This window comes from Hyperolius riggenbachi, chromosome 2 (assembly GCF_040937935.1).
Source record: "Hyperolius riggenbachi isolate aHypRig1 chromosome 2, aHypRig1.pri, whole genome shotgun sequence".
Lineage (NCBI taxonomy): Eukaryota > Metazoa > Chordata > Amphibia > Anura > Hyperoliidae > Hyperolius > Hyperolius riggenbachi.
In genome coordinates this window covers 272,904,333-272,923,797 of record NC_090647.1, presented here as the reverse complement: position 1 = coordinate 272,923,797, position 19,465 = coordinate 272,904,333, and the positions used below count along the sequence as shown (strand labels likewise).

The 19,465-nt window shown below is 44.6% G+C and overlaps 2 protein-coding genes and 1 long non-coding RNA gene across 5 annotated transcripts in view; 2 read left to right on the top strand and 1 right to left on the bottom strand.

The window, feature by feature from the left end:
- TXLNG (taxilin gamma) overlaps window positions 1-1,154 on the bottom strand; it is a 67,217-nt gene extending 66,063 nt beyond the window's left edge. Inside the window, exon 1 of the mRNA XM_068268689.1 lies at window positions 980-1,154. Within this exon, the coding sequence (XP_068124790.1) occupies window positions 980-1,051 (72 nt within the window). The 5' untranslated portion in view covers window positions 1,052-1,154. The remainder of the gene's footprint in view (window positions 1-979) is intronic.
- Window positions 976-12,899, top strand: POLR2J (RNA polymerase II subunit J). 3 transcript variants are annotated; one of them, XM_068268692.1, is made up of 4 exons: window positions 976-1,323; window positions 7,199-7,288; window positions 11,339-11,513; window positions 12,705-12,899. In XM_068268692.1, the coding sequence occupies exons 1-4, from the start codon at window positions 1,319-1,321 to the stop codon at window positions 12,738-12,740; spliced, it is 306 nt and encodes a 101-aa protein (XP_068124793.1). In that variant the 5' UTR covers window positions 976-1,318; the 3' UTR covers window positions 12,741-12,899. The 3 variants fall into 3 exon arrangements, with proteins under 3 accessions (XP_068124793.1, XP_068124792.1, XP_068124791.1); XM_068268691.1 differs by lacking the exon at window positions 976-1,323 and adding an exon at window positions 1,336-1,942; XM_068268690.1 differs by lacking the exon at window positions 976-1,323 and adding an exon at window positions 3,058-3,136.
- A 5,089-nt stretch (window positions 12,900-17,988) lies between these two features.
- On the top strand, window positions 17,989-18,587 carry LOC137544312 (uncharacterized). Its single transcript, XR_011025814.1, has 3 exons — window positions 17,989-18,106; window positions 18,196-18,279; window positions 18,363-18,587. It is a non-coding gene; the product is annotated as an uncharacterized lncRNA (long non-coding RNA).
- The last annotated feature ends 878 nt before the right edge of the window (window positions 18,588-19,465 follow it).

Genomic DNA, 19,465 nt, shown 5'->3' with positions numbered 1-19,465 from the left:
GGCAGCTTGATTCATTTACTCATATTCAGGATCTGATTAACCCTGTGCAAGTTTCCAGTTAAACGCCTGGTAATTTTGTTTCTTCTAAAAGGAAATAAAACTAGGGATGGTCATAGTCAGCCAACTTCGCTACGCTAGAACTACGCGTAGTTTTACACAATTACGCTTCGCCAAACTATGGGTTCGAAATCAAATATTCGCTTTGCATGCATTTCGTAGACTACGCGTTAAAATACGCAATTACGCGTAGTGTGAAGCGTAGTGTATGTGGATGCCGATATGCAGAAAATTTTACGCATTTCTCTGTAACTGTTTGCACTGGGAACTCTTCTATGCGTACATTACCCTTTCCAATGCGTAAATTTATAAGCATACAATCGCACGCGGAAAATTAGTCGCAAGTAACGCATTCGTAGTTCACTAAGCAATACACATGTTAACTACGCATAGTGGGCGTAAGCTACGCGTAGCGGTACTTCGCTACATGTAAATTCGTAAGCGTAGTTTTTAAACTTTGCTTACAAACTACGATGCGTAAATTCGCACTGGCGTAGTTTCTGCTCATCCCTGAATAAAACTAGTAAGCCAATTTTACATCACATTTCTAAATGAATAAAGCTAGCTTTAAAATGCTTGAGCAACCATCTGGAAGTGGAAGGAGGGAGTGAAGCCTCCTTTACTATTCCCGGGGAAGATTAGGTCAAATGTCCAAACTACATGTACGGAAAGAGGGTGAACAGCACTACGAACTTTCCTACACAGGAGAACCCATCTATACAGTCGTCCTAGAGGCGCGCACTGCCTAACTCCTAGTAAACAGTGGACACGCTGCAAAGTCCATCTGTGTAGTGTGTGTGGACTATGTGCTGTGGAGGGGCACAGCTGCGTGTATGGCTGAGAGAGGTGACAGGTGCGTGCGCTCCCTCGTGTATCCGCAGCCCTGGGCGCACGTACGGTGCAGCACGCTTCCTGTTCTTACCTGGCCGTCCTCGTCCAACTTCCCGAAGCCCTCACCACCCGCCATAGCCGTTGTCTCCGGCTGGGACGACATGACAATGTGACGCAGTCTTGGAAGTGCCGCGGTATCGATACCAGTGAAATCCCCTGCGTTGCGATCAGCCTTACAACCCCACAAGCCGCTAGCCAATCAGACGAAGGGCAACACAACAGAGAGCTGCAGCCCAGAAGCACGTGACTGCCAGTGGCGTGAGAGAAGAGCGCCTCCGCCGCCATCTTTGAATCTGGAAACCTTCGAATAACACCGATTACATCACGCATCTCTGCCTTTCACCCTCTCTTCAGACATACCTTACCGCAAATGATGTATATGACGCAGTAAATGAATAACAGAATAAACAGTGTGCCCGTATATACATAGAGTTGATGTAGACATTAGCTTAGTCCAAACAGTATATTGTTATACATTATTATATACCTCAACAAAACCCTCCGTTTTATGAGGGAAATATACAGCAGTGTCCTTTTTAGGCTGTTTGTATTTTTGAATTGCACGCATTCTACTTGCTCTAAGCAGGAAAACATCTGAGATAAGTCGGTCAAACCTTTATTCTATGGCTACTTGGTTATTATTATAATCGACATAAACGTGCTCTGTAAAGGTTGTGTTTTGCTACTGTAAATATTACATAATTATATCATTTTAAACCACTGCTTGGGGGATAAAAAAGCAGTGGCCGCAGCCATGTTGGTGTAGGCTACTGTCTGCTGTACGCATTTGTCTCCGGAAACATGGCCGCTGCTTTAGCACACAGCTGAGACAAAGCAGGAAGAAGACGGCTGACAGAAGCCGGAAGTGACGTAACGAATTGCTGAAGGTTTCCTGTAGGGTTCATAGCTGTACTGCAGAGTGGAAGAATTGTGTGTGAAAAATGAACGCCCCGCCGGCATTCGAGTCGTTTCTGTTATTCGAGGGTGAGAAGAAGTAAGTTCAACGGGCTAGCTGCAAAAGACTCTATTATGCTGAAGGGATATACCTAACAAATAGTTTAAAGATAACATGTACTGTTTTGGTACAGGATTCAGAGGCAAACAGAACAGACATGGTTCGGTGTACATATACATACACCACTGGTGAGCTGGGCGCAGGGTGAGCCGAATGTTGGCTCACCCTGCTGACACTCAAATCCCCTGCAGTGTAAAATACTATTCCCCCTCTGGGTAGTCGGAGGGGGATGTAATTTGGGGTCCGGCGAATGCCGGAGCCCTGAATGATCCTTACACGCTATGTGTAGTACATTATTAATGCTATGGGGTGCTTAGTTTAAGAGCTAAGAACCGTACGCTGAAACCACCATGCATGTTAGCATTTTTTTGCGATTTGCCAAAATAAAGGTGCGTGCAATATTTTTAGAGTGATGTGATTCAGGGAATGCAGGGCCCAGAAATATTCCTGAAAATTGCTGTTTTTCAGAGGTCCCTTGCTGTCTTCCTGAACTGCTCCGTTGTGCTGCTGTATACAATGAACAGAGGCACCAAAAGTATAAAATTAGATTAAATGAGCTTAAAAACCAACTCAAATGGCAAAAATGAAGGAGGAAGTGGTGGTCTTACCTCCCTCAAGCAGACATGACAACGACTGCAATTCAGACAGTCAAACACATTTATTAGAAACTCCCAAAAAATTTGCAACGCGTTTTGCAGGCTCAAACCCGCCTCATCAGGCAATACAGGGAGGAGTATCAAGTGATCTGCACAAGGATTCAAGTTAAGCACCTCTGTTGTGCTGCTGTTATAGGCCACAACTGGCTCAGTCGTGGGCTACTGTGCATGCCTGGCCCAAGCTACGCTCTATCGTTCTTTAGTGGCCAGGAGTGTTCTGCGCCGGCACAATTGCTAGTTTAACAAACAGCGCAGGTCCAGAATGCCACTGGCTGTGGGAGCGTGATTGAGGAGCGTGCTGCTGGGACAGCACATGGGATGATACCAACATAGAGGTGCAGACCAGGAGGACAGTGCGGGACCTTCTAGACTGTGCAGGACTGGAAGAAGCCCCAGCTAAGTATCTTTCTCTCACTTTATGTTATTTTGAAGGTTGCAGAGTGATGGATGTGTTTTGGCATGGAATTCCAGGGGTGCTGATGCTTCAGAGATATCTTGAATACTTGAAATCAAGGAGGTGATTCTAGAGGAGGCAGAAGGAGTATGTGTGCAGAATGGAGGTTGGGTTGGTATCTGTAAACTAGTGAAAAGCTGTACAGGGGAGAGTGATTGTGAAGAACTTTGTAGGTTAGAGTTAAGAGTTTGATGTGAATCCTCTAGTTAATTGGCAGCCTATGAAGAGCTTGGCAGAGAGGAGCAGCAGATGAAGTGCGTGAAGAGAATTGGATAAGTCGAGTGGCAGAGTTAAAGGAACACTATCAATACCCAAGTGTTCTAAATGACAATGTACAAATAATGTCTTAAGTAGCTGTGTAAACATTTTCTTACTTTTCATGTTAAATATCAGAGGCAAAAGATTTAAATTCATTGTGTGTAGGATTTAGCTCTATTGGAACAAATCATTCGCAAAAGGGTTGTCTGCTTCAATGCACAGCCAGTGTTGTTTTTTTGCATATCAGGCTACATAGTATTTTATTTTTCTCTGAAAGCAAAAAAAAAAGTATGCAAAGCTGTGGAGTCACAAACATTTACAAATGTTTATAACAAGTTGCATTTCTTCTGCTCTCCTGCAGACAGCTCAGAAACACAGGCACCTTCTGAGAGCACACACACACACACACACACACACACACACACACACACACACACACACACACACACACACACACACACACACACACACACACACACACACACACACACACACACACACACACACACACACTTAACAGATGCACCGCGAGGGAATTCCCCCTCCCCTCATTGTTAAAGGACTTACGAGGCCAAATTACCAAAAAAAAGTTAATTACCTGCATCATCTTTTAAGGCATGGAGGACGATGTCCGCGCCCTCCGTGCTGATCCGCTGGGTCCACCCGCTCATTAGCCCCCCGGGCCGGCTGTATGTACATATGGAATGACTGTGGGCACATCTGTCTAATGTTAGATGCTTGCATGTAAAGTCTAGTACATACCAGGGAATGTCTTCTCCTTTGAAATACTATGCTGTTTACTCAAAAGTAATAAAGGAGCAAGAAAGCTCAGAGAGCAGGTTTATCCCTGAAGAAAAAACACATCTGGCAAGAAAAGTCAAAGAAGCCTGGGTGTAAATGTAATTGTAGCTTATCTCTACTATAAATAGTCAGATTGGACAAATCAAATCTAAACATTCATACAGGGTAGAGGGAACTTTGCCAGGCTGCTGGTACACAATAGCCAATACCTATTATTAATCAAAAGAATCAGACTAGCTGTTAATGACTACTGAATTATTCCGCTAATTTTAAATTATAGGTTTGGTGAAGTTGTTTTGTTCTAAGAGTATGATGCCAAGTTTTTGCAGGTGACTCATTAATATAGCTTGAAGGACAACTGTGAGAAAAAAAGTGAGAAGAGTATGGCAGCTGCCATATTTATTTCATTTTAAACAATACCAGTTGCCTGGCGGTCTATTTGGCTGCAGTAGTGTTTGAATAACACCAGAAACAAGCATGCATCTAATCTTGTCAGATCTGACAATAATGGCAGAAACACCTGATCTGCATATGCTTGTTCAGGGTCTGGCTAAAAGTATAAGAGGCAGATAATCAGCAGGTCAGCCAGGCAACTGGTATTGCTTAAATGGATATAAATAAGGCAGCCTCCACATCCCTCTCACTTCAGTTGTGTTTTAAATCCCCAAAAATGCTCTCTAAACACCATGGACAAACTTATCACTGTGAACTGGCTCATATAAGATTTTCATAGTTCATCTGTGTTGTAAAGTTCATTTAGTTTTACAAAGGTAGGTGGACGAGAACCAAATAAAATGTGCACAGGGCTTCAGTATTGCAGTGATTGTCAATGTGCTAGGGTAGGGACAGCAAATACCCAAAAATGTGAGCAATCTCACTTCTCTATGCATTGCTGGCCAGAGGATTGCAGACCTGCACATTTATCACATAAATGTGTGGTGGCAGAGCAACACAATACAATGGTGATTCTGGAGGAGATTTTTCTGTAACGGTGGCCTGATGGGAGAAGCTTAAAGAAACAACTGATTAAGTGGGAGGGGTGATGCAAAATTCTGGTGGCTTTTCTCCTCATTCTGACAGTGTGGAGGAGATCTAGAAGTGGCAGAGACAATCCTATGATTTTCTGCAGCACTAATTACTCTATGGAGTTTGTACTTGTCACTAGCGTTAGCCTCTGCGTACCAGACGATGGTGGAGGAACAATGGATGGATTCAATGGTAGCGGTTTAAAAGTTGATGAGCAGCTCTCGTGGGATTCCGAACATTTCAGTTGGCGCAGAAAGAATAACCTCATCTGTGCCTTTTTCTGAAATTTAGTGTTGATCTACCCCCATATTAGGTCATATTTTTATTTAGTTATGGTTGTGCCAAGGAACTGGACGCATAGTACCCTGGAAACTTCAGTCTTGCCAATGAGGACTGGGTGGAGGGTAGAACTGTGTTTTCTGTGGTCTTTAATCAGTTCAACAATGTTAAAGGACACACGACGTGGCATGTGACATGATGAGATAGTCATGTGTATGTACAGTGTCAAGAACACAAATAACTAGTGTGTGTTCCCCTTTTTTTTTATTTCTCTGCCTAAGAAAGTTAAACATCAGGTATGAAAGTGACAGTTTCTGCCCGGATCGGACTGGGTCAGACTATAGCGTAACCCTCACTAGTATTTACAGTCATAAAACACTTTCCTGTTAGTAAATGGCTCCTGAGAGCAGGGAAAAGATAAATAGGGTCAATAATTCAATGATTTGAGCTCTGACATACTTCAATGAAGGTGTCATTGAGCAGAGAAAATGAAACAGTAAAAACGTAAAAACTAGATTTAAATATAAAATAAAACTGTGGGATGTCTAAAATAAAAGTCAATTTTAGGAGAAGGAGGATTACAATCGTTTTTCTCATCAGTTTATTTTCACCTCTGTGCCCATACACATATTGGCCATCCGATTTGATAATTGTAGAGCAATCCATGTAAAGAAGTCACAGTCCACTCTGTTGAGCAGGTCAGTCTGAGGCAAGGAGCATTGCAAATAGCAATAACGGTGGCAATCAGTGCAATTAGCGGACGGGCACCATTCCAAAATGTGCACCAGATCAACTGAAGGCAGACAGAAAATAGCGGCAAGAGGCATGGCAGCTGTGGAGATCTCACCAGATGATGCCTGGATGTCGCATGGGTGTTGGAAATGATGATGTTGGTGATGGAGGGGGCCATGGAAGCTGATCGGGCTGCAGATTACCATACAAGCAGAGCTTCCACAGTGCTACTGCTCAAGGCCTTGAAAAGGGAGATTGAGGCGAGGCCTGCTGTCTGCAGGGCTGAAAAGGTGGCAGGCCCAGGAGACTTCATCCAAACACGTGGCAAAATGAAGAGGTGGTGGGCACAGGAAGTTGCAGGATCGGGAGGGCTGGAGCGGTGACAGGAGTCCTGTGGCCATATGGGCTGACCGTTAGTGTGCAGCAGATCTCACCAAGTGGAGTCCGTGGCTGGGGAGCAGAGAGAGCCAGGAGTTGGCATCTGAGAGGGGCGGTGTGTCTGGAGCTAGGATCCTCAGCAACCATACTGGAGTCAGTGGCAGGGGAACCAAAAAGCCTGTTTTGAGCTGGTGAGGCAGGGGTCCAGCTGGAAGAGTAAATGGAGCCCTACACTGCACACTACTGTAATTACAGTTATACTACACAAAAACAAAAAAGGCTGCATATCTTTTATAGAAGTGGGTAAAAGTAAAAGTGTGGGGAGGCAGCCCCTTACTGCGCCGTCTTCAGATGTCTGTACATTTGTAAATCATCCTCAGAGTACTGGGAGGTAAAGCAATGACCTCTGTCTCAGATTTACATCTTTGTACTCATTCTAACTGCAACCATTTTGCTTAGCAGTTCACTGATTAGCCAGACAAGCAGTTTTACATTTTATTTGTTCTTTTTATGTTAACAGGAAGCGGGTTTGTTTATTATTAGATTATGGGTTAATTCCGCATCAGCCTTTCATTTCTCCTAAGAGCTAAAGCTCTATGTTTTGTTTCCTTTTAGGAAATCTGACATTTTTTTTGTTAATTTGCCTTGTAGAATCACCATCACTAAGGACACAAAGGTACCCAATGCCTGTTTATTTACTATAAACAAAGAAGATCACACAATTGGAAACATTATTAAATCGTAAGTAGTAATGATCACCTTTCCTGAATGTATTCTGCCATGAATTAAAATTATTTTTGTATCTTAATCATCTTATCAATATTTGAAGTGTACCCATACTCCCTGTAGGAGTAGCAAGGCCGCATTTGAGCAGGCTTAGGCAGGAGTCACACTTCTCTGTAATGCTGGGCATACACGGCTCGATTTTGCTGCTCGATTCCGCGCCCGATCGTTTTCCGCGCTTGATTCTGCAGGCGATTCTCTTCTGCTCAATTGTTTTATCTTTTCTCATAGTTCTTCATGCAGAATCGAGCGTGGAAGATCGGACATATCGGAAATTATCTATCGAGCCATCTAAATGGCTCAGAATAGAGCCGTGTATTCCCAGCATTAGTTTTCTGTAGGCATTATCTACACATCATGTGTGTTTGTATGTGGGAAAAAAAGGACATGTTTTTTTTCACTAATGCAATTGATAGGAAAAAAGTACACAGTGCTGCACTGCTGTCATGAGTCCTCAGTTTAAATGTGTTTTTCTTTTTTTTGTAAAAAACACAGGTGTGAGCTCTGCCTTACTGTTCTCCTTAAAGGGACACTTAAGTCTCTGAAAAAGAGTTTTACTCACCTGGGGCTTCCAGCAGCCCCCTGCAGCTGTATCGTGCCCACGCCGACTCTATCACATGCTCCTGGCCCCGCCGGCAGCCACTTTTGGTTTCGGCGACAGGAGTGGAACGCGAGTGATTCTTCGCGTTCCCGGCCACAATAGCGCTCTATGCTATAGCAGCATAGAGGGCGCTATTGTGGCCAGGAACGCAAAGAATCACTCGCGTTCCTGGCCTGTCGGCTCCTGTCGCCAAAACCGGATGTGGCTGCTGGCGGGGCCAAGAGCATCTGATGGAGTCGGCGTGGGCACGATACAGCTGCAGGGGGCTGCTGGAAGCCCCAGGTGAGTAAAACTCATTTTTTTCAGAGACTTAAGTGTCCCTTTTAAAGGACATCCAAGGTGACACATGACGTAATGAGGTAGACGTGTTTAAAAACGTCAGAGGACAGGCGCGCTCCCGCGGCCGATCGCGCACTCCCGGCCGCGGATTCGGTGGCCCAGGAATCAATGTATCGGGCTATGGTGCCCGATCACTGATTCCTCTCCCTCACTGAAAAAGCGACAGCTTCTCTCGGAAGCTACGCCTTTTCTGAGACTATGTCGCTCTAAGCGTACATTGTACTCTTAGAGTGACGTCATGTAAACAAACTCGAGGTTGCCATCTTGTGGCCAAAGAGTAAAACTACATCTAAAAGTAAAAAAAAATTACATTACACACACTTTTCCCTAAATAAAACACTATTTACTTCTCCCCCCCCCCCCTCCCAAAAATACCCACATAAAATATTTAATAAAAAAAAAAAAACATTACAATTTAAAAAAACAAAACACAAATATTTACCTAAGGGTTTAAACTATTTAAATATCTATGTAAAGTTGAAATATTTCTATACATTTTTTTTTATAAGCTTGTAAATAGTGATGGATGCAAAATGGGAAGAATGCTCTGTTATTTCCAAATAAAATATTGTCGCCATACATTGTGATAGGGACATAATTTAAACGGTGAAATAACCGTGACAAATGGGCAATTACAATACGTGGGTTTTAATTATGGAGGCATGTATTATTTTAAAACTATAATGGCCGAAAACTGAGAAATAATGAATTGTTTCCGTTTTTTTTCTTATTCTTACTGTCAAAATGCATTTACAGTAAGGTAGCTCTTAGCAAAATGTACCGCCCAAAGAAAGCCTCATTGGTGGCGGAAAAAGCAAGATATAGATCAGTTCATTGTGATAAGTAGTGATAAAGTTATAGGCGAATGAATGGGAGGTGAACATTGCTCGGATGCATAAAGTGAAAACGACTGAGAGCTTAAGTGGTTAAATATAAATGAACTGTGGGACCACTAGAAAGGTTATTTTTAGAAGAAGGAGGATAGATACAATTGTTTATCTCATTCATTTATTTTCACCTTGGATGCCTTTTAACTACTCACCACTGCACTCTCTTGCTCAGATCCTCTCCATGGACACCTATATGCACACCTGAAGTAAGAGGGATATAGAGGCTAACCTATTTATTTCCCTTTTAAACAATACAAGTTGCCTGGTTGTCCTGCTGAGGCTCTGTCTCCATTACGTTTAGGCCTCGTTCACATTGGGTGCGTTCAGAAACTTATTGACGCGCATGATTAAAAAAAATGCATGCGTTGATGCGCGTTTCATCACACTTTTCAGTGCATTGTGGTGCACTTTTTTTAGTGGACCTGTGGGTTTTACATGCAATTAAATGCGCTTGAATGCGTTTTTGTTCAGCATGCTTTTCTTATTTGATGTTTATTTGAAATGGGGTTTTTTTAGAGGTTAAAAAAAGCCTCTCCAAAGCGCATTGCTATGCTCTTAAAAAGCACACCCATTGACTTGCATTAGTGTGCGCTTCACAGCGCAACGCACAGAAATGCATGCAACACCACGTTTCTTAAACGAACAGTAACAAAGCGCATAGCTGTGAATTTGTTACATTAGAATCAATGGAAAAAGCTGTACGCAATGTGCATAGCACAATGCGCTGTGAAAAGCATACAGCAACTAGTGTGAATGAGGCCTAAGCCATAAAATCTTAACATGCATTCAGATCAGATATTTCTGACTGAAGTCTGACTTGCTTGCTTCAGATTTGTGATCGGGACGCTACTGCAGCCTTAGAGATCCCTGGCTGACTTTTTAGTTTTCATTTTCCCACTGTCAGCAGGCTGTAGAACTTATACATAGGTGATGTTGCTGTGTTCTGCTGCCTCTGCCCTCAGCACTTTCCAGCACTGGATTTCCAAGTATTATATACTTGTGATCAGCTATAAGCATGTCTGGTCTGAGCTATGCAGCCTCCTTTTGCTTTCAGTTACAGTGCATCACCTGTTGCTAGGTACATTTCGCTGGCTAGTCAGATTAAACTGCTATGCATCACTTCCCAGCAATAGATCTCTTGTTGTCGTACAACACTAGAGATGCTCAATGAGATACTAATGTTTCTGATTTGCAGATACATTTTAGGAAAATTGTACATAGCTTCAAACTGGACCAATCAGAATCAAGAGGAAATCCGATCTGCATATAATTTGCATATAACATGGAAATATTAGCATCTCATTGACCATATCTATAAACCTAAGGTACCCCATTCTGCAGAACATTTTTTTTTTTTATTTTGCATTTACTATATGATTTTTTTTAATTTTTTTTTTTTATGCTATTGTAAAGTCCCATTCAGTTGCACAAAAAAGGCAGCATGCAGTGTGGTTTGCCCATTAGTGGAACACTAATGTGGGATTTCTATGAGCAAGTCCATGGCAACTCTGTGATCGCATGCAATCTGACAAGTGCAGTGGGAAACAAGCCTTAATTGCAGGGATAAGTTTATATAATCACAGTTTAGTGAAAGTTGCCATGTAAATGATCACCCAGCTCATAATATACAATGGCTATCATTCATAAAGCATTTCCGCATGCGGAAATGCTTAAAACAGCTGACTTTACCGACCACTCGGCAAAGTCAGCATTCATAAAGCCTCTTTCCGCATGGAAAAATGACACTACCGAGCAGAGTGATAAATCACCGCCTTGTGCGGTGATTATCGGTACAAATGTAGCAAAATGTTCATTCATAAAGAATACCGCCAGCGGTGCAACGTCGGAAAGTCCCGCTCCCTCTGATGTGGCGATAACAATGTAAGTGAATGGAGACACACAGACCTCCCAGGCAGCTGCAGCAGAGCGGAACACGGAGAAATGTATCAACTCGGCAGCTTCCGTGTCTCCGCAAGCCTACCGCCAGCCTAGTTCGGGGAATCTCCGCACTGCTTCCGCACATGGATACTTCTTTATGAATGCCCACCCAGAAGTCTAAAACACCGCCAGCGGTGTTTTTCCGCATCGATTCCCCTTACCGACAGCCTCTTTATGAATGATACCCATTGTGTTAAAATGTTTGCAACATTTGTTTTGTTTTTTGTTTTGTTTTCAAAGGCAGCTGCTGAAAGATCCTCAGGTGCTGTTTGCAGGGTACAAAGTTCCACATCCTCTAGAGCATAAAATTGTAATCAGAGTTCAGACTACACCGGAGTACAGTCCTCAAGAGGCTTTTACTAATGCCATTACGGATTTGATAAGTGAACTGTCTCTTTTGGAGGAAAGATTTAGGGTAAGTGCATAACGTGCAGTTTTAGCCTATTTCTATTTTATTAATGTATATATGCACTGTCAAAGTGTACCTGGGCTGAGACAAGAATTTTTTTTTTTTTATACGTGTCTGGGGCTTCCTCCAGCTCCCTCACTATCTTCCCGGGCTGCCTCAATCCTTCAGTAGCCGGTTTGGATTCTTCCATCGACTTGAGTTGACGCATGCACAGTCCAGCTGCAGCACAGAATGATCCAAGTGACGCGCTGTGCATGCGCTGTACACGACGGCTACAGGGATTGCCGGGCCGGGTAGTAGAGGTTTGAGGTGGCCTGGGACGACGGTGAGAAAGCCATCAGTCTGAGGGGGCTGGAGGAAACCCTAGGTACATATAAAATACTTTTTTCTTTTCTTCTTTTCAGGTTTCCTTTAAACCTGCTAGAATTTTTTTTTAAAGTGAACCTGTACAGAAAGAAAAGACTAGTGTCAGTCTTTAACATACAGATAAGTTGCGGTCCAGGAATGTACGTCTTGTTTTATATGCAGCTCGGCACCGACAAATGTTGGAGGAATCCCTGGGTGTAGCTATTTGAGTTACTCAGTTTAATAGCTTTTTGGAACTCCTCAAGCAATCTTTGGAACTACTCATGCCCCCAAGTAGTTTCAAGGAGGAGCGCATCTGTACTACGCATGTGCGATTCTGAACTCATGCATGTGCAGTGCAGATGCACTCATCCTCAGAACCACTCGGGGACACAAGGTATTCCAAAGAACTATTCGGTGGAATATCTACAACCAGGGACAGCGCTAGAAGCCCCAACAGTGGCCTCTGACAAAGGAGACCTGGGTTAAAATCTCTGCTCTTCCTATTCAGTAAGAAGTTCTTTGGTCAAGACTCCTAACACTGCTACTGCCTACTGAGTGCGCTCTAGTGGCTGTCTCGCATGTGCTTTGAGTCCGACAGGAGAAAAGCGCTATACAAAAAAAAAGGAATTATTACAAAGAAGGGTTGGACAGAGGAACGGAAAGGCTTTATGCTACCCAGAGTCTATAGTGGTGTATCAGACCTGAAGACAGTTTCCTCACTTCAGGTTTGCTTAGTTTTGAATCACTTGCCTCTCACTGACCACCCCTACACAACTTCATTGCATATCTTTTGTAGTAAATTTAATATTTCAATATTATACTTTTTAAACATGTTTTTTTTCTCTCTAGGTTGCTATTAAGGACAAACAAGAAGGGATTGAATGAACCTGTGGAAGAAAATACTGGCATGAAGCATTCTGTTGCCATTGAAGGAGCTTATCCCTTTTTTGCAGGGATTATACTTGTTTTGTGGCTGTTAGTATTGTTTTGTTTTTGTTCATTTTTTAAATAAAGGAAATTAGCTTATTTGCGTTGTAAAATAAATATGGTGAAGATGTTCCTTATTTACAGTTACGATAGTTAGTGAGTTTTATATAAGAGTTGATGGAGGATTATGCTAATTTTGAATTCAAATTTAGGCATCTTTAAACTTGACCAATTGGATTCTGCCTATGTGGAATTTGATTGGCCTATTTTTCTCACACATGCAGGTTGATTCACTATAACAAATAGCATGCCTTATCAGAGTAGCATAGTGAGCGCTATAAACGTATGCCCGTTAATTGGCAATGACAAGAGCTCCACTCGTCCTGCCCTGAGCCACTGCGGGTCCAATCACTTTAAAGGACATTATCCCTGCACTTCGATTGGCCCAACAGGCTGCCTGTCACTTGTCAGGAAACTTGACAGGCAGCCTATTAGGCCAATCAAAGTGCGGGGATAATGTCCTTTAAAGTGATTGGGCCCACAGTGGCTCAGGGGAGGACGAGTGGAGCTCTCGACATTGCTAATTAGCAGGCATACGTTTGTAGCGCTCACTATGCTACTCTGATAAGGCATGTTAACTCTGATAAAGCACACTATTTGTTATAGTGAATCAACCACAAGGTGTTAGCCAACCCTTCAACTTACTGAAGATTTATTAGAGTGAATGAACCAGCATCCAATAGACCCGCGATTGTAGCAATTCTAATGCAAGTCAATGGGTGCGTTTTTAGAAACAGATCAAAAACTGTTCTGCATTGTGTCTCTGCCCTAAACCGGCACAGCCTGCTCTAGATTTGTAGTTCACAGGAAGTGGGATTTTAAGACTCCATTTTCTGAGCAGGAAAGCCAGACAACGCAATAGTCTTGTATATATGTATGGATAGATGTACAGCTTCAGCTAGCCCTCTTCCTAAGTATCTGGCTTTCAGGTCACAATCTGCTTCAGGTTTTCTTTAAAGAGAACCCGAGGTGGGTTTCTGCCTTTGTGTCCTTATACTGTGCCCCCAGACGCCCCCACCCCCCATGCTCTGCTGTCCCATTTTATAAAAACCGCCACGCTAGCGACACAGTAGCTGGCTGTTTACATTGATGCTCCTACTCACCACCACTCCTCCACCTCCTGTATATCGCGACTCCCCGCCTGCGTAAGCTTCCTCCAATCGGCTTACGAAGGAGAGAGGGAAGGGATGCAGGCAGGGAGCCGCGATATACAGGAGGTGGTGGAGCATTGGTGAGTGGCAGCATCAATGTAAACAGCCAGCTAGCGACAATCTGTGTGTCGCTAGTGTGGCGGTTTTTATAAGTGGGGACAGCAGAGCACTGGGGCGGCTGGGGGCACAGTAGAAGGACACAGAGGCTGGTTATAGTATGCAGAATATGCCTCTGTGTCCTATAGTGATTGCGGAAACCCACCTGGGGTTCTCTTTAAAACAAACCAGAAGTGGGGAAAAAGGTAGATACTGTATTTTTTATTTTTTTTTACTATAAGACTCGCTTTTTCTCCCCCCAAAAGTGGGGGGAAAAAGTCACTGCGTCTTAGTTCAAATGCAGGGAGTTACTGACTTGTGAACGCCTGCCAATATGAACCTCCAACCTGCCGCAATGTTGGGGACTCCCTGTACTGTGCCCATGCAGAGGAGAACACAGGGTACAAATGGAGAAAACAGGGGGACACAAAGAGGCATAGAGGAGGACACAGGGAGACACAAGAGGTACTGTACTAGGGGGCATGAGATACAAAGGGGGCGTAATCCACAAGATGCCCTTTCACCATGGATGCACCAGGTTTACTAAAAAAAAAAAATGTTTCCCCTGGTTTTTGTTCTCTAAACCTAGGTGTGTCTTATGGTCAGGAGCGTCTTATAGTCCGAAAAATACGGTACTTACCTCAGTAGTTGGACGCCTTCTCGAAACCTTGTAGAATGCACTATTCCCAGCGCAGGGTCCCTCTTCATAACCGGTTGTGCTTTAAGCTGGGGTTAAGCTCATCCAGACTAGGCATGTGCGAGTAAGGTCTATGCATGCTGAATAGAATGAAGGCACTGATGCCCTGCTTCACATCCTCCATGTACAAGAACTTAGATCTACTGAGCACACATGGACCTTAATCTCAGAACTACTGAGCCTGCGCAGTACAGCCCGGAGGACGTCCGATGACGTCAGCGTGCCGGCGTGGAACGCACCATGGAGCGCAGAAGAGGCCCGGCCTGGCCAGGTCGGGTCGGCCACCGGAGACCACCGGGAGCCTGCGGAGCGGCGCCGAGGGCACCTCCTGCCTGCCACGGGCTGGAGGAAGCCCCAGGTAAGTGGAAATGGATTTTTATTTTTTTTAGATAGTCCCTGAACCTTCCCTTTAAACAGGTATGAAGGGACCCTATGCTAGAACAATGGGGTGTTGGAGGATTCCTATTACTGAGGGATTTTTTTTTTAATCCACTTGTGTGAAAATGTGCAGTATGGAAATGCATTATCTCAAGAGCTCATTTGAACAAAGTTTTTCTTAAAAATGTTTCCTGTGTCAGCTATAAAAATCTGTCCAAGTATTCCCTTCCCGTGCATCTGGTTTATAAACTGGTGTGGTGGTGTCCTTTCTTCAGGTTTCCCAACTTGGTCCTCTGCGCACAGCCCTTCTGCACATGCACAGTTTGCACCCAGGCAAACCACCATGTATACTTCTGTGGCTAGTCATTCTGCATATACTGGATCTGCATGCAGCAGAGACAAGTCATGGGAGCCACTTTGAGAGTCTTGCAGCGTAATACATATCTCTGGAACCACCAGTTGTGTTCATTGGAAAAAGTAGCCCCTTTTAGTGCAAAGCAAGTCCCAGCCAGCCCTCTTATCAGAGCTGGATCATCCACAAGGCAACCCTAGGTTACTGCTAGGACCTGGAGAAAATCTAGGGGCCTAGTGGATGCTACCCCCCACCAAATCTTACTAAAAAGCCAGTTGATCAGTGGTGGGTAAAAACTGCTATCTTGCCTAGGGCCCCATTACATTTTAATCCTTTTCTGCCTCCTAATGTATATATTATGGCACTACAAGTCCCAGCAGCCCCTATTACTGCAACACAATTTCTAGCCAGCTCTCATATACTGCTTGGTGGCACTGCATGCCCCAGCAGCCCCTATTACTTAGCAATAGAACGCCAGGGAAACTGGCTGTAAGGGCTGAAAGTAGGGCCGGATTTACCGTAAGGAACTGTAGGCACATGTCTACAGGCACCTGAGGTTGTAAAGGCGGCTCACTCCCCTCCCATAGTGCCTCCTTCCCTCTGCAGTGTCCTGTGCAGAGCTTAAATGAGAGGTCACTCACCCAGCTCTCAGCATTCCACTGACGAGCTCTCCCTTAAAGTGGTATTGTCACCATAAAAACCAAATTTCAACAGCAACTGGTCTGAGTGTATTAAGTGATAAAGATGCTAATCCTGCATTCAAAACTTTTTCTGCTGTTATGTTTTGGAGTTATCACATACTTTAGGAGCACTGGCCCTTTAATAGCCATTACCATTCAGTTGAAGAATCAGAAATCTTTTTAATCGCCAAGCACGACTGGGTCGTGCCCGGAATTGGGTTTGGCACATACAATTGCTCAGAGAGAGAGTGAGAGTAGTATCAACATAAGAAAAGAAGCATAGTCATACAATAGTACAGTAGAGGGGAATAGACATATCAAAACATACGGTATAATCAGTAGTACATATTAATAGTTTGACGAGCAGCGGTATAGCGGTAGTTCGCAGGGTGCAGTTTAAACAGTTTTATACTAGACAGTCCTTCAGGTCGGCAACTGCAGCATTGGGGGGGGGGGGGGGGGAAGCGTTAGAGATGAAGGGAGTTTAGGAGATTGATGGCAGAGGGGAAAAAGGAGTCTCTATGCCTCGAAGTTCTGGTGTAAATGGCTCGAAACCTGCGGCCTGAATGGAGCCGGCTGAAAAAGCGGTGGCCCGGGTGTGAGGGATCACAGGCAATTCTCAGTGCTCTAGATCGTAATCTGGAGTTGTGGAGGAGGTCGAATGAGGGGAGAGGTCTACCGATGATTCTCTCCGCCGATCTAATGACCCTCTGGAGCTTGTATCTGTCGCTGTTGGAGGAGCCAGCGTACCAGACTAGGATGGATGAGCAGAGGACGGACTCAGTGGTAGCTGTGTAGAAGTTCGTCAGCAGCTCCTGAGCCATCCCAAACTTCTTCAGTTGGCGGAGGAAAAACAGCCTCTGTTGTGCTTTCCTCTGGGTCAAGGCGGTTGTTTGTAAGCTCCAGGCAGATGTTGATGGCATCATCATTGGATCTGTTCGCTCTATACGCAAACTGTAGCGGGTCCAGTAGCGCCGAGGTAGAAAGCTTAAGGTGGGACAGTTGCATGCTGGGGGTTCTTTTTATCTATAATTTCCTTATGCCTCCATGGCAGCACATTGGTAGTGGTTCCGCCCCCACTACCTCATTGGACCAGTAGATATTTAAATGCGTCCGAGAGGAGGTGCTCGCTGTCTTTCTGTCTTTTTTTTTTTTTTTGTCCTCACCTCATGGATCAGATCTCTGGGTTTTAAGCTCAGAAATTTTTTTTATTTTTTGCACCTACCTGGCTGTCTTCTTACAGCCTCCACACACGTTCTCCCCTGTGTGAAGGCCCCCTGTCCGGCCTATAAATTGGGTCTAAGAGGGGCACCCCCTGTTCTTCTGGTCTTGGGGGGGGTTCTTTGGTGGGCTGGCAGTGGGCGCACTAAAGGTGTGCAGAATCTGCTTCTATGCCCTATCGTGGTATAGACTCTAAACAAGTCTTTTCTTAGGCCCAATGCGCCTCTCTCACTACTTACTTTCTTCCTCCCTCGGTCAGATTGGTCAGCCGCCGCCATCCTCCTCGTGGTAGGCTTGCGTTCCTCGGCCGGCCTGTAAGTGGAGCGCAGTGATGTCGGGAGGCGGGACAGGATGCGGACTTCCGGTCGCGTGGCCGGAAACCGCGTGGAGTGGCCGGGCGCCGGAGGGGGCGTGTTAGTTGGCCGAGTAGCAGTGACGGAGAGGAGATGCCCTCGTCCGTCCATTGGTGGTCTCAGGCTTGCCTCTCATTGGTCGCAGGGGCGACAGCAGGAGGGGGCGGGCGGTTTAAATGCAGGATATGCCAGAACAAGCTTCAGGGCTTCTGAAGCTAACGCTGCCACCGCCGCTGCCATGTCAGGCACAGCTGATTCAGAAGCTGCTGCCTCGCTGTCTGCCTCGGAGGGTCCTTATTCTGAGGATATGGAGTCTGACAACTTGCAAGTTATTCAGTAAGTACGGTTATCTATTTTTCTGTTCCTAATCTGCATCTGCTCTTATATCTTTTCTCATTTATACCTACCTATGCTGTTCTTTACAGAACTGCCTTGCCTGCTCCGCCTGATCTATCGTCTTTGCCTTCGGACACTGTTGCGCCCAAAAAAGACCAGCATACTGTTGATAGGTAGGTGCGGTTCACGTAAGTATGTGAATTGTGGGGGAGCATTATGTACAATATTAGTCATAATATGACTATTACTCTTTCAGCCCTGAAAAACGAAGCCTGCCAAGAATGGAGGGAAGGAAGGCTACGAAAAAATCTTCACCATCATGCCAGCACCGGTCAGAAGATAGGAGCAGACACCGATCTAGGAGCAGATCCCGATCTCACCGAAGGCATCATTACTCCGATCATTACTCGTCCCATGGACGTAGCAGATCGCCAAGACGCCACCATTCTCCGGAACCTCGTTTAAAGAGAGCACAGGGTTGCTGGGCCTGCTGTGACATAGTTTTGCCGGGAAAACTAGTATGTGCAGCCTGTTTCAAACAAATGTCTGCAGAGCCGGCTGAATCTTCATTAGATGTATCTGAACTAATCAAAAAGGCGGTACAGGATTCTATGCAATTATACATCGCCAAACTTCCACTAGCACAATCAGATGGACAGCCACAGACCTCCACTGCTATTGAACCCACGCTAGAAGATACGTTACAGTGTGGTTTTGACTTTGCTCTAGTAACACCATTCGTAAAGTCAGTCAAGGAGGCCATACAGTGGGAATCCGATGATGATGCGGAGGAAGGTACTTCAAAACGAAGGGAGAAAAAAAAGTTACTATACACACTTAAATAAGTCAAGGGAATCCTTTCCTTTTTTTAAAGGATACCCGAACTGAAATGTGACATAATGAGATAGACATGTGTATGTACAATGGAAATGGAAGATGTAATGAAAGAAGAGTGGCAGAAGATTGTACCCCTTACCGACAGAAGAATCTAAGCCGTTGGACAACGCTCCTGTTACTGACGCTTCTGTGATGAGGTTGGCGAAGCATATGACCTTACCACTGGACGACTGCGTTTCATTCAGAGATGTTCTACTAAGAAAAGCAGATCTAGACCTCAAGAAAGCGTATCTATCGGCTGGATGCGCCTGTAAACCAGCGGTTGCTCTGGCTGCAGTGGGGAAGGCGATTAGGTCATGGACAGACAACATAGAAGCCGCCATAAATTCAGATGTTAAGGACGCAATTGTTTCAGCTTTGGAAGATCTAAAACTGTCAGCTGACTTTATTGGAGAAGCAGCATTTGATGTTGTAAGATGTGCCTCACGTTCCATGCTCTATTCCGTTACTGCTAAGAGAGCA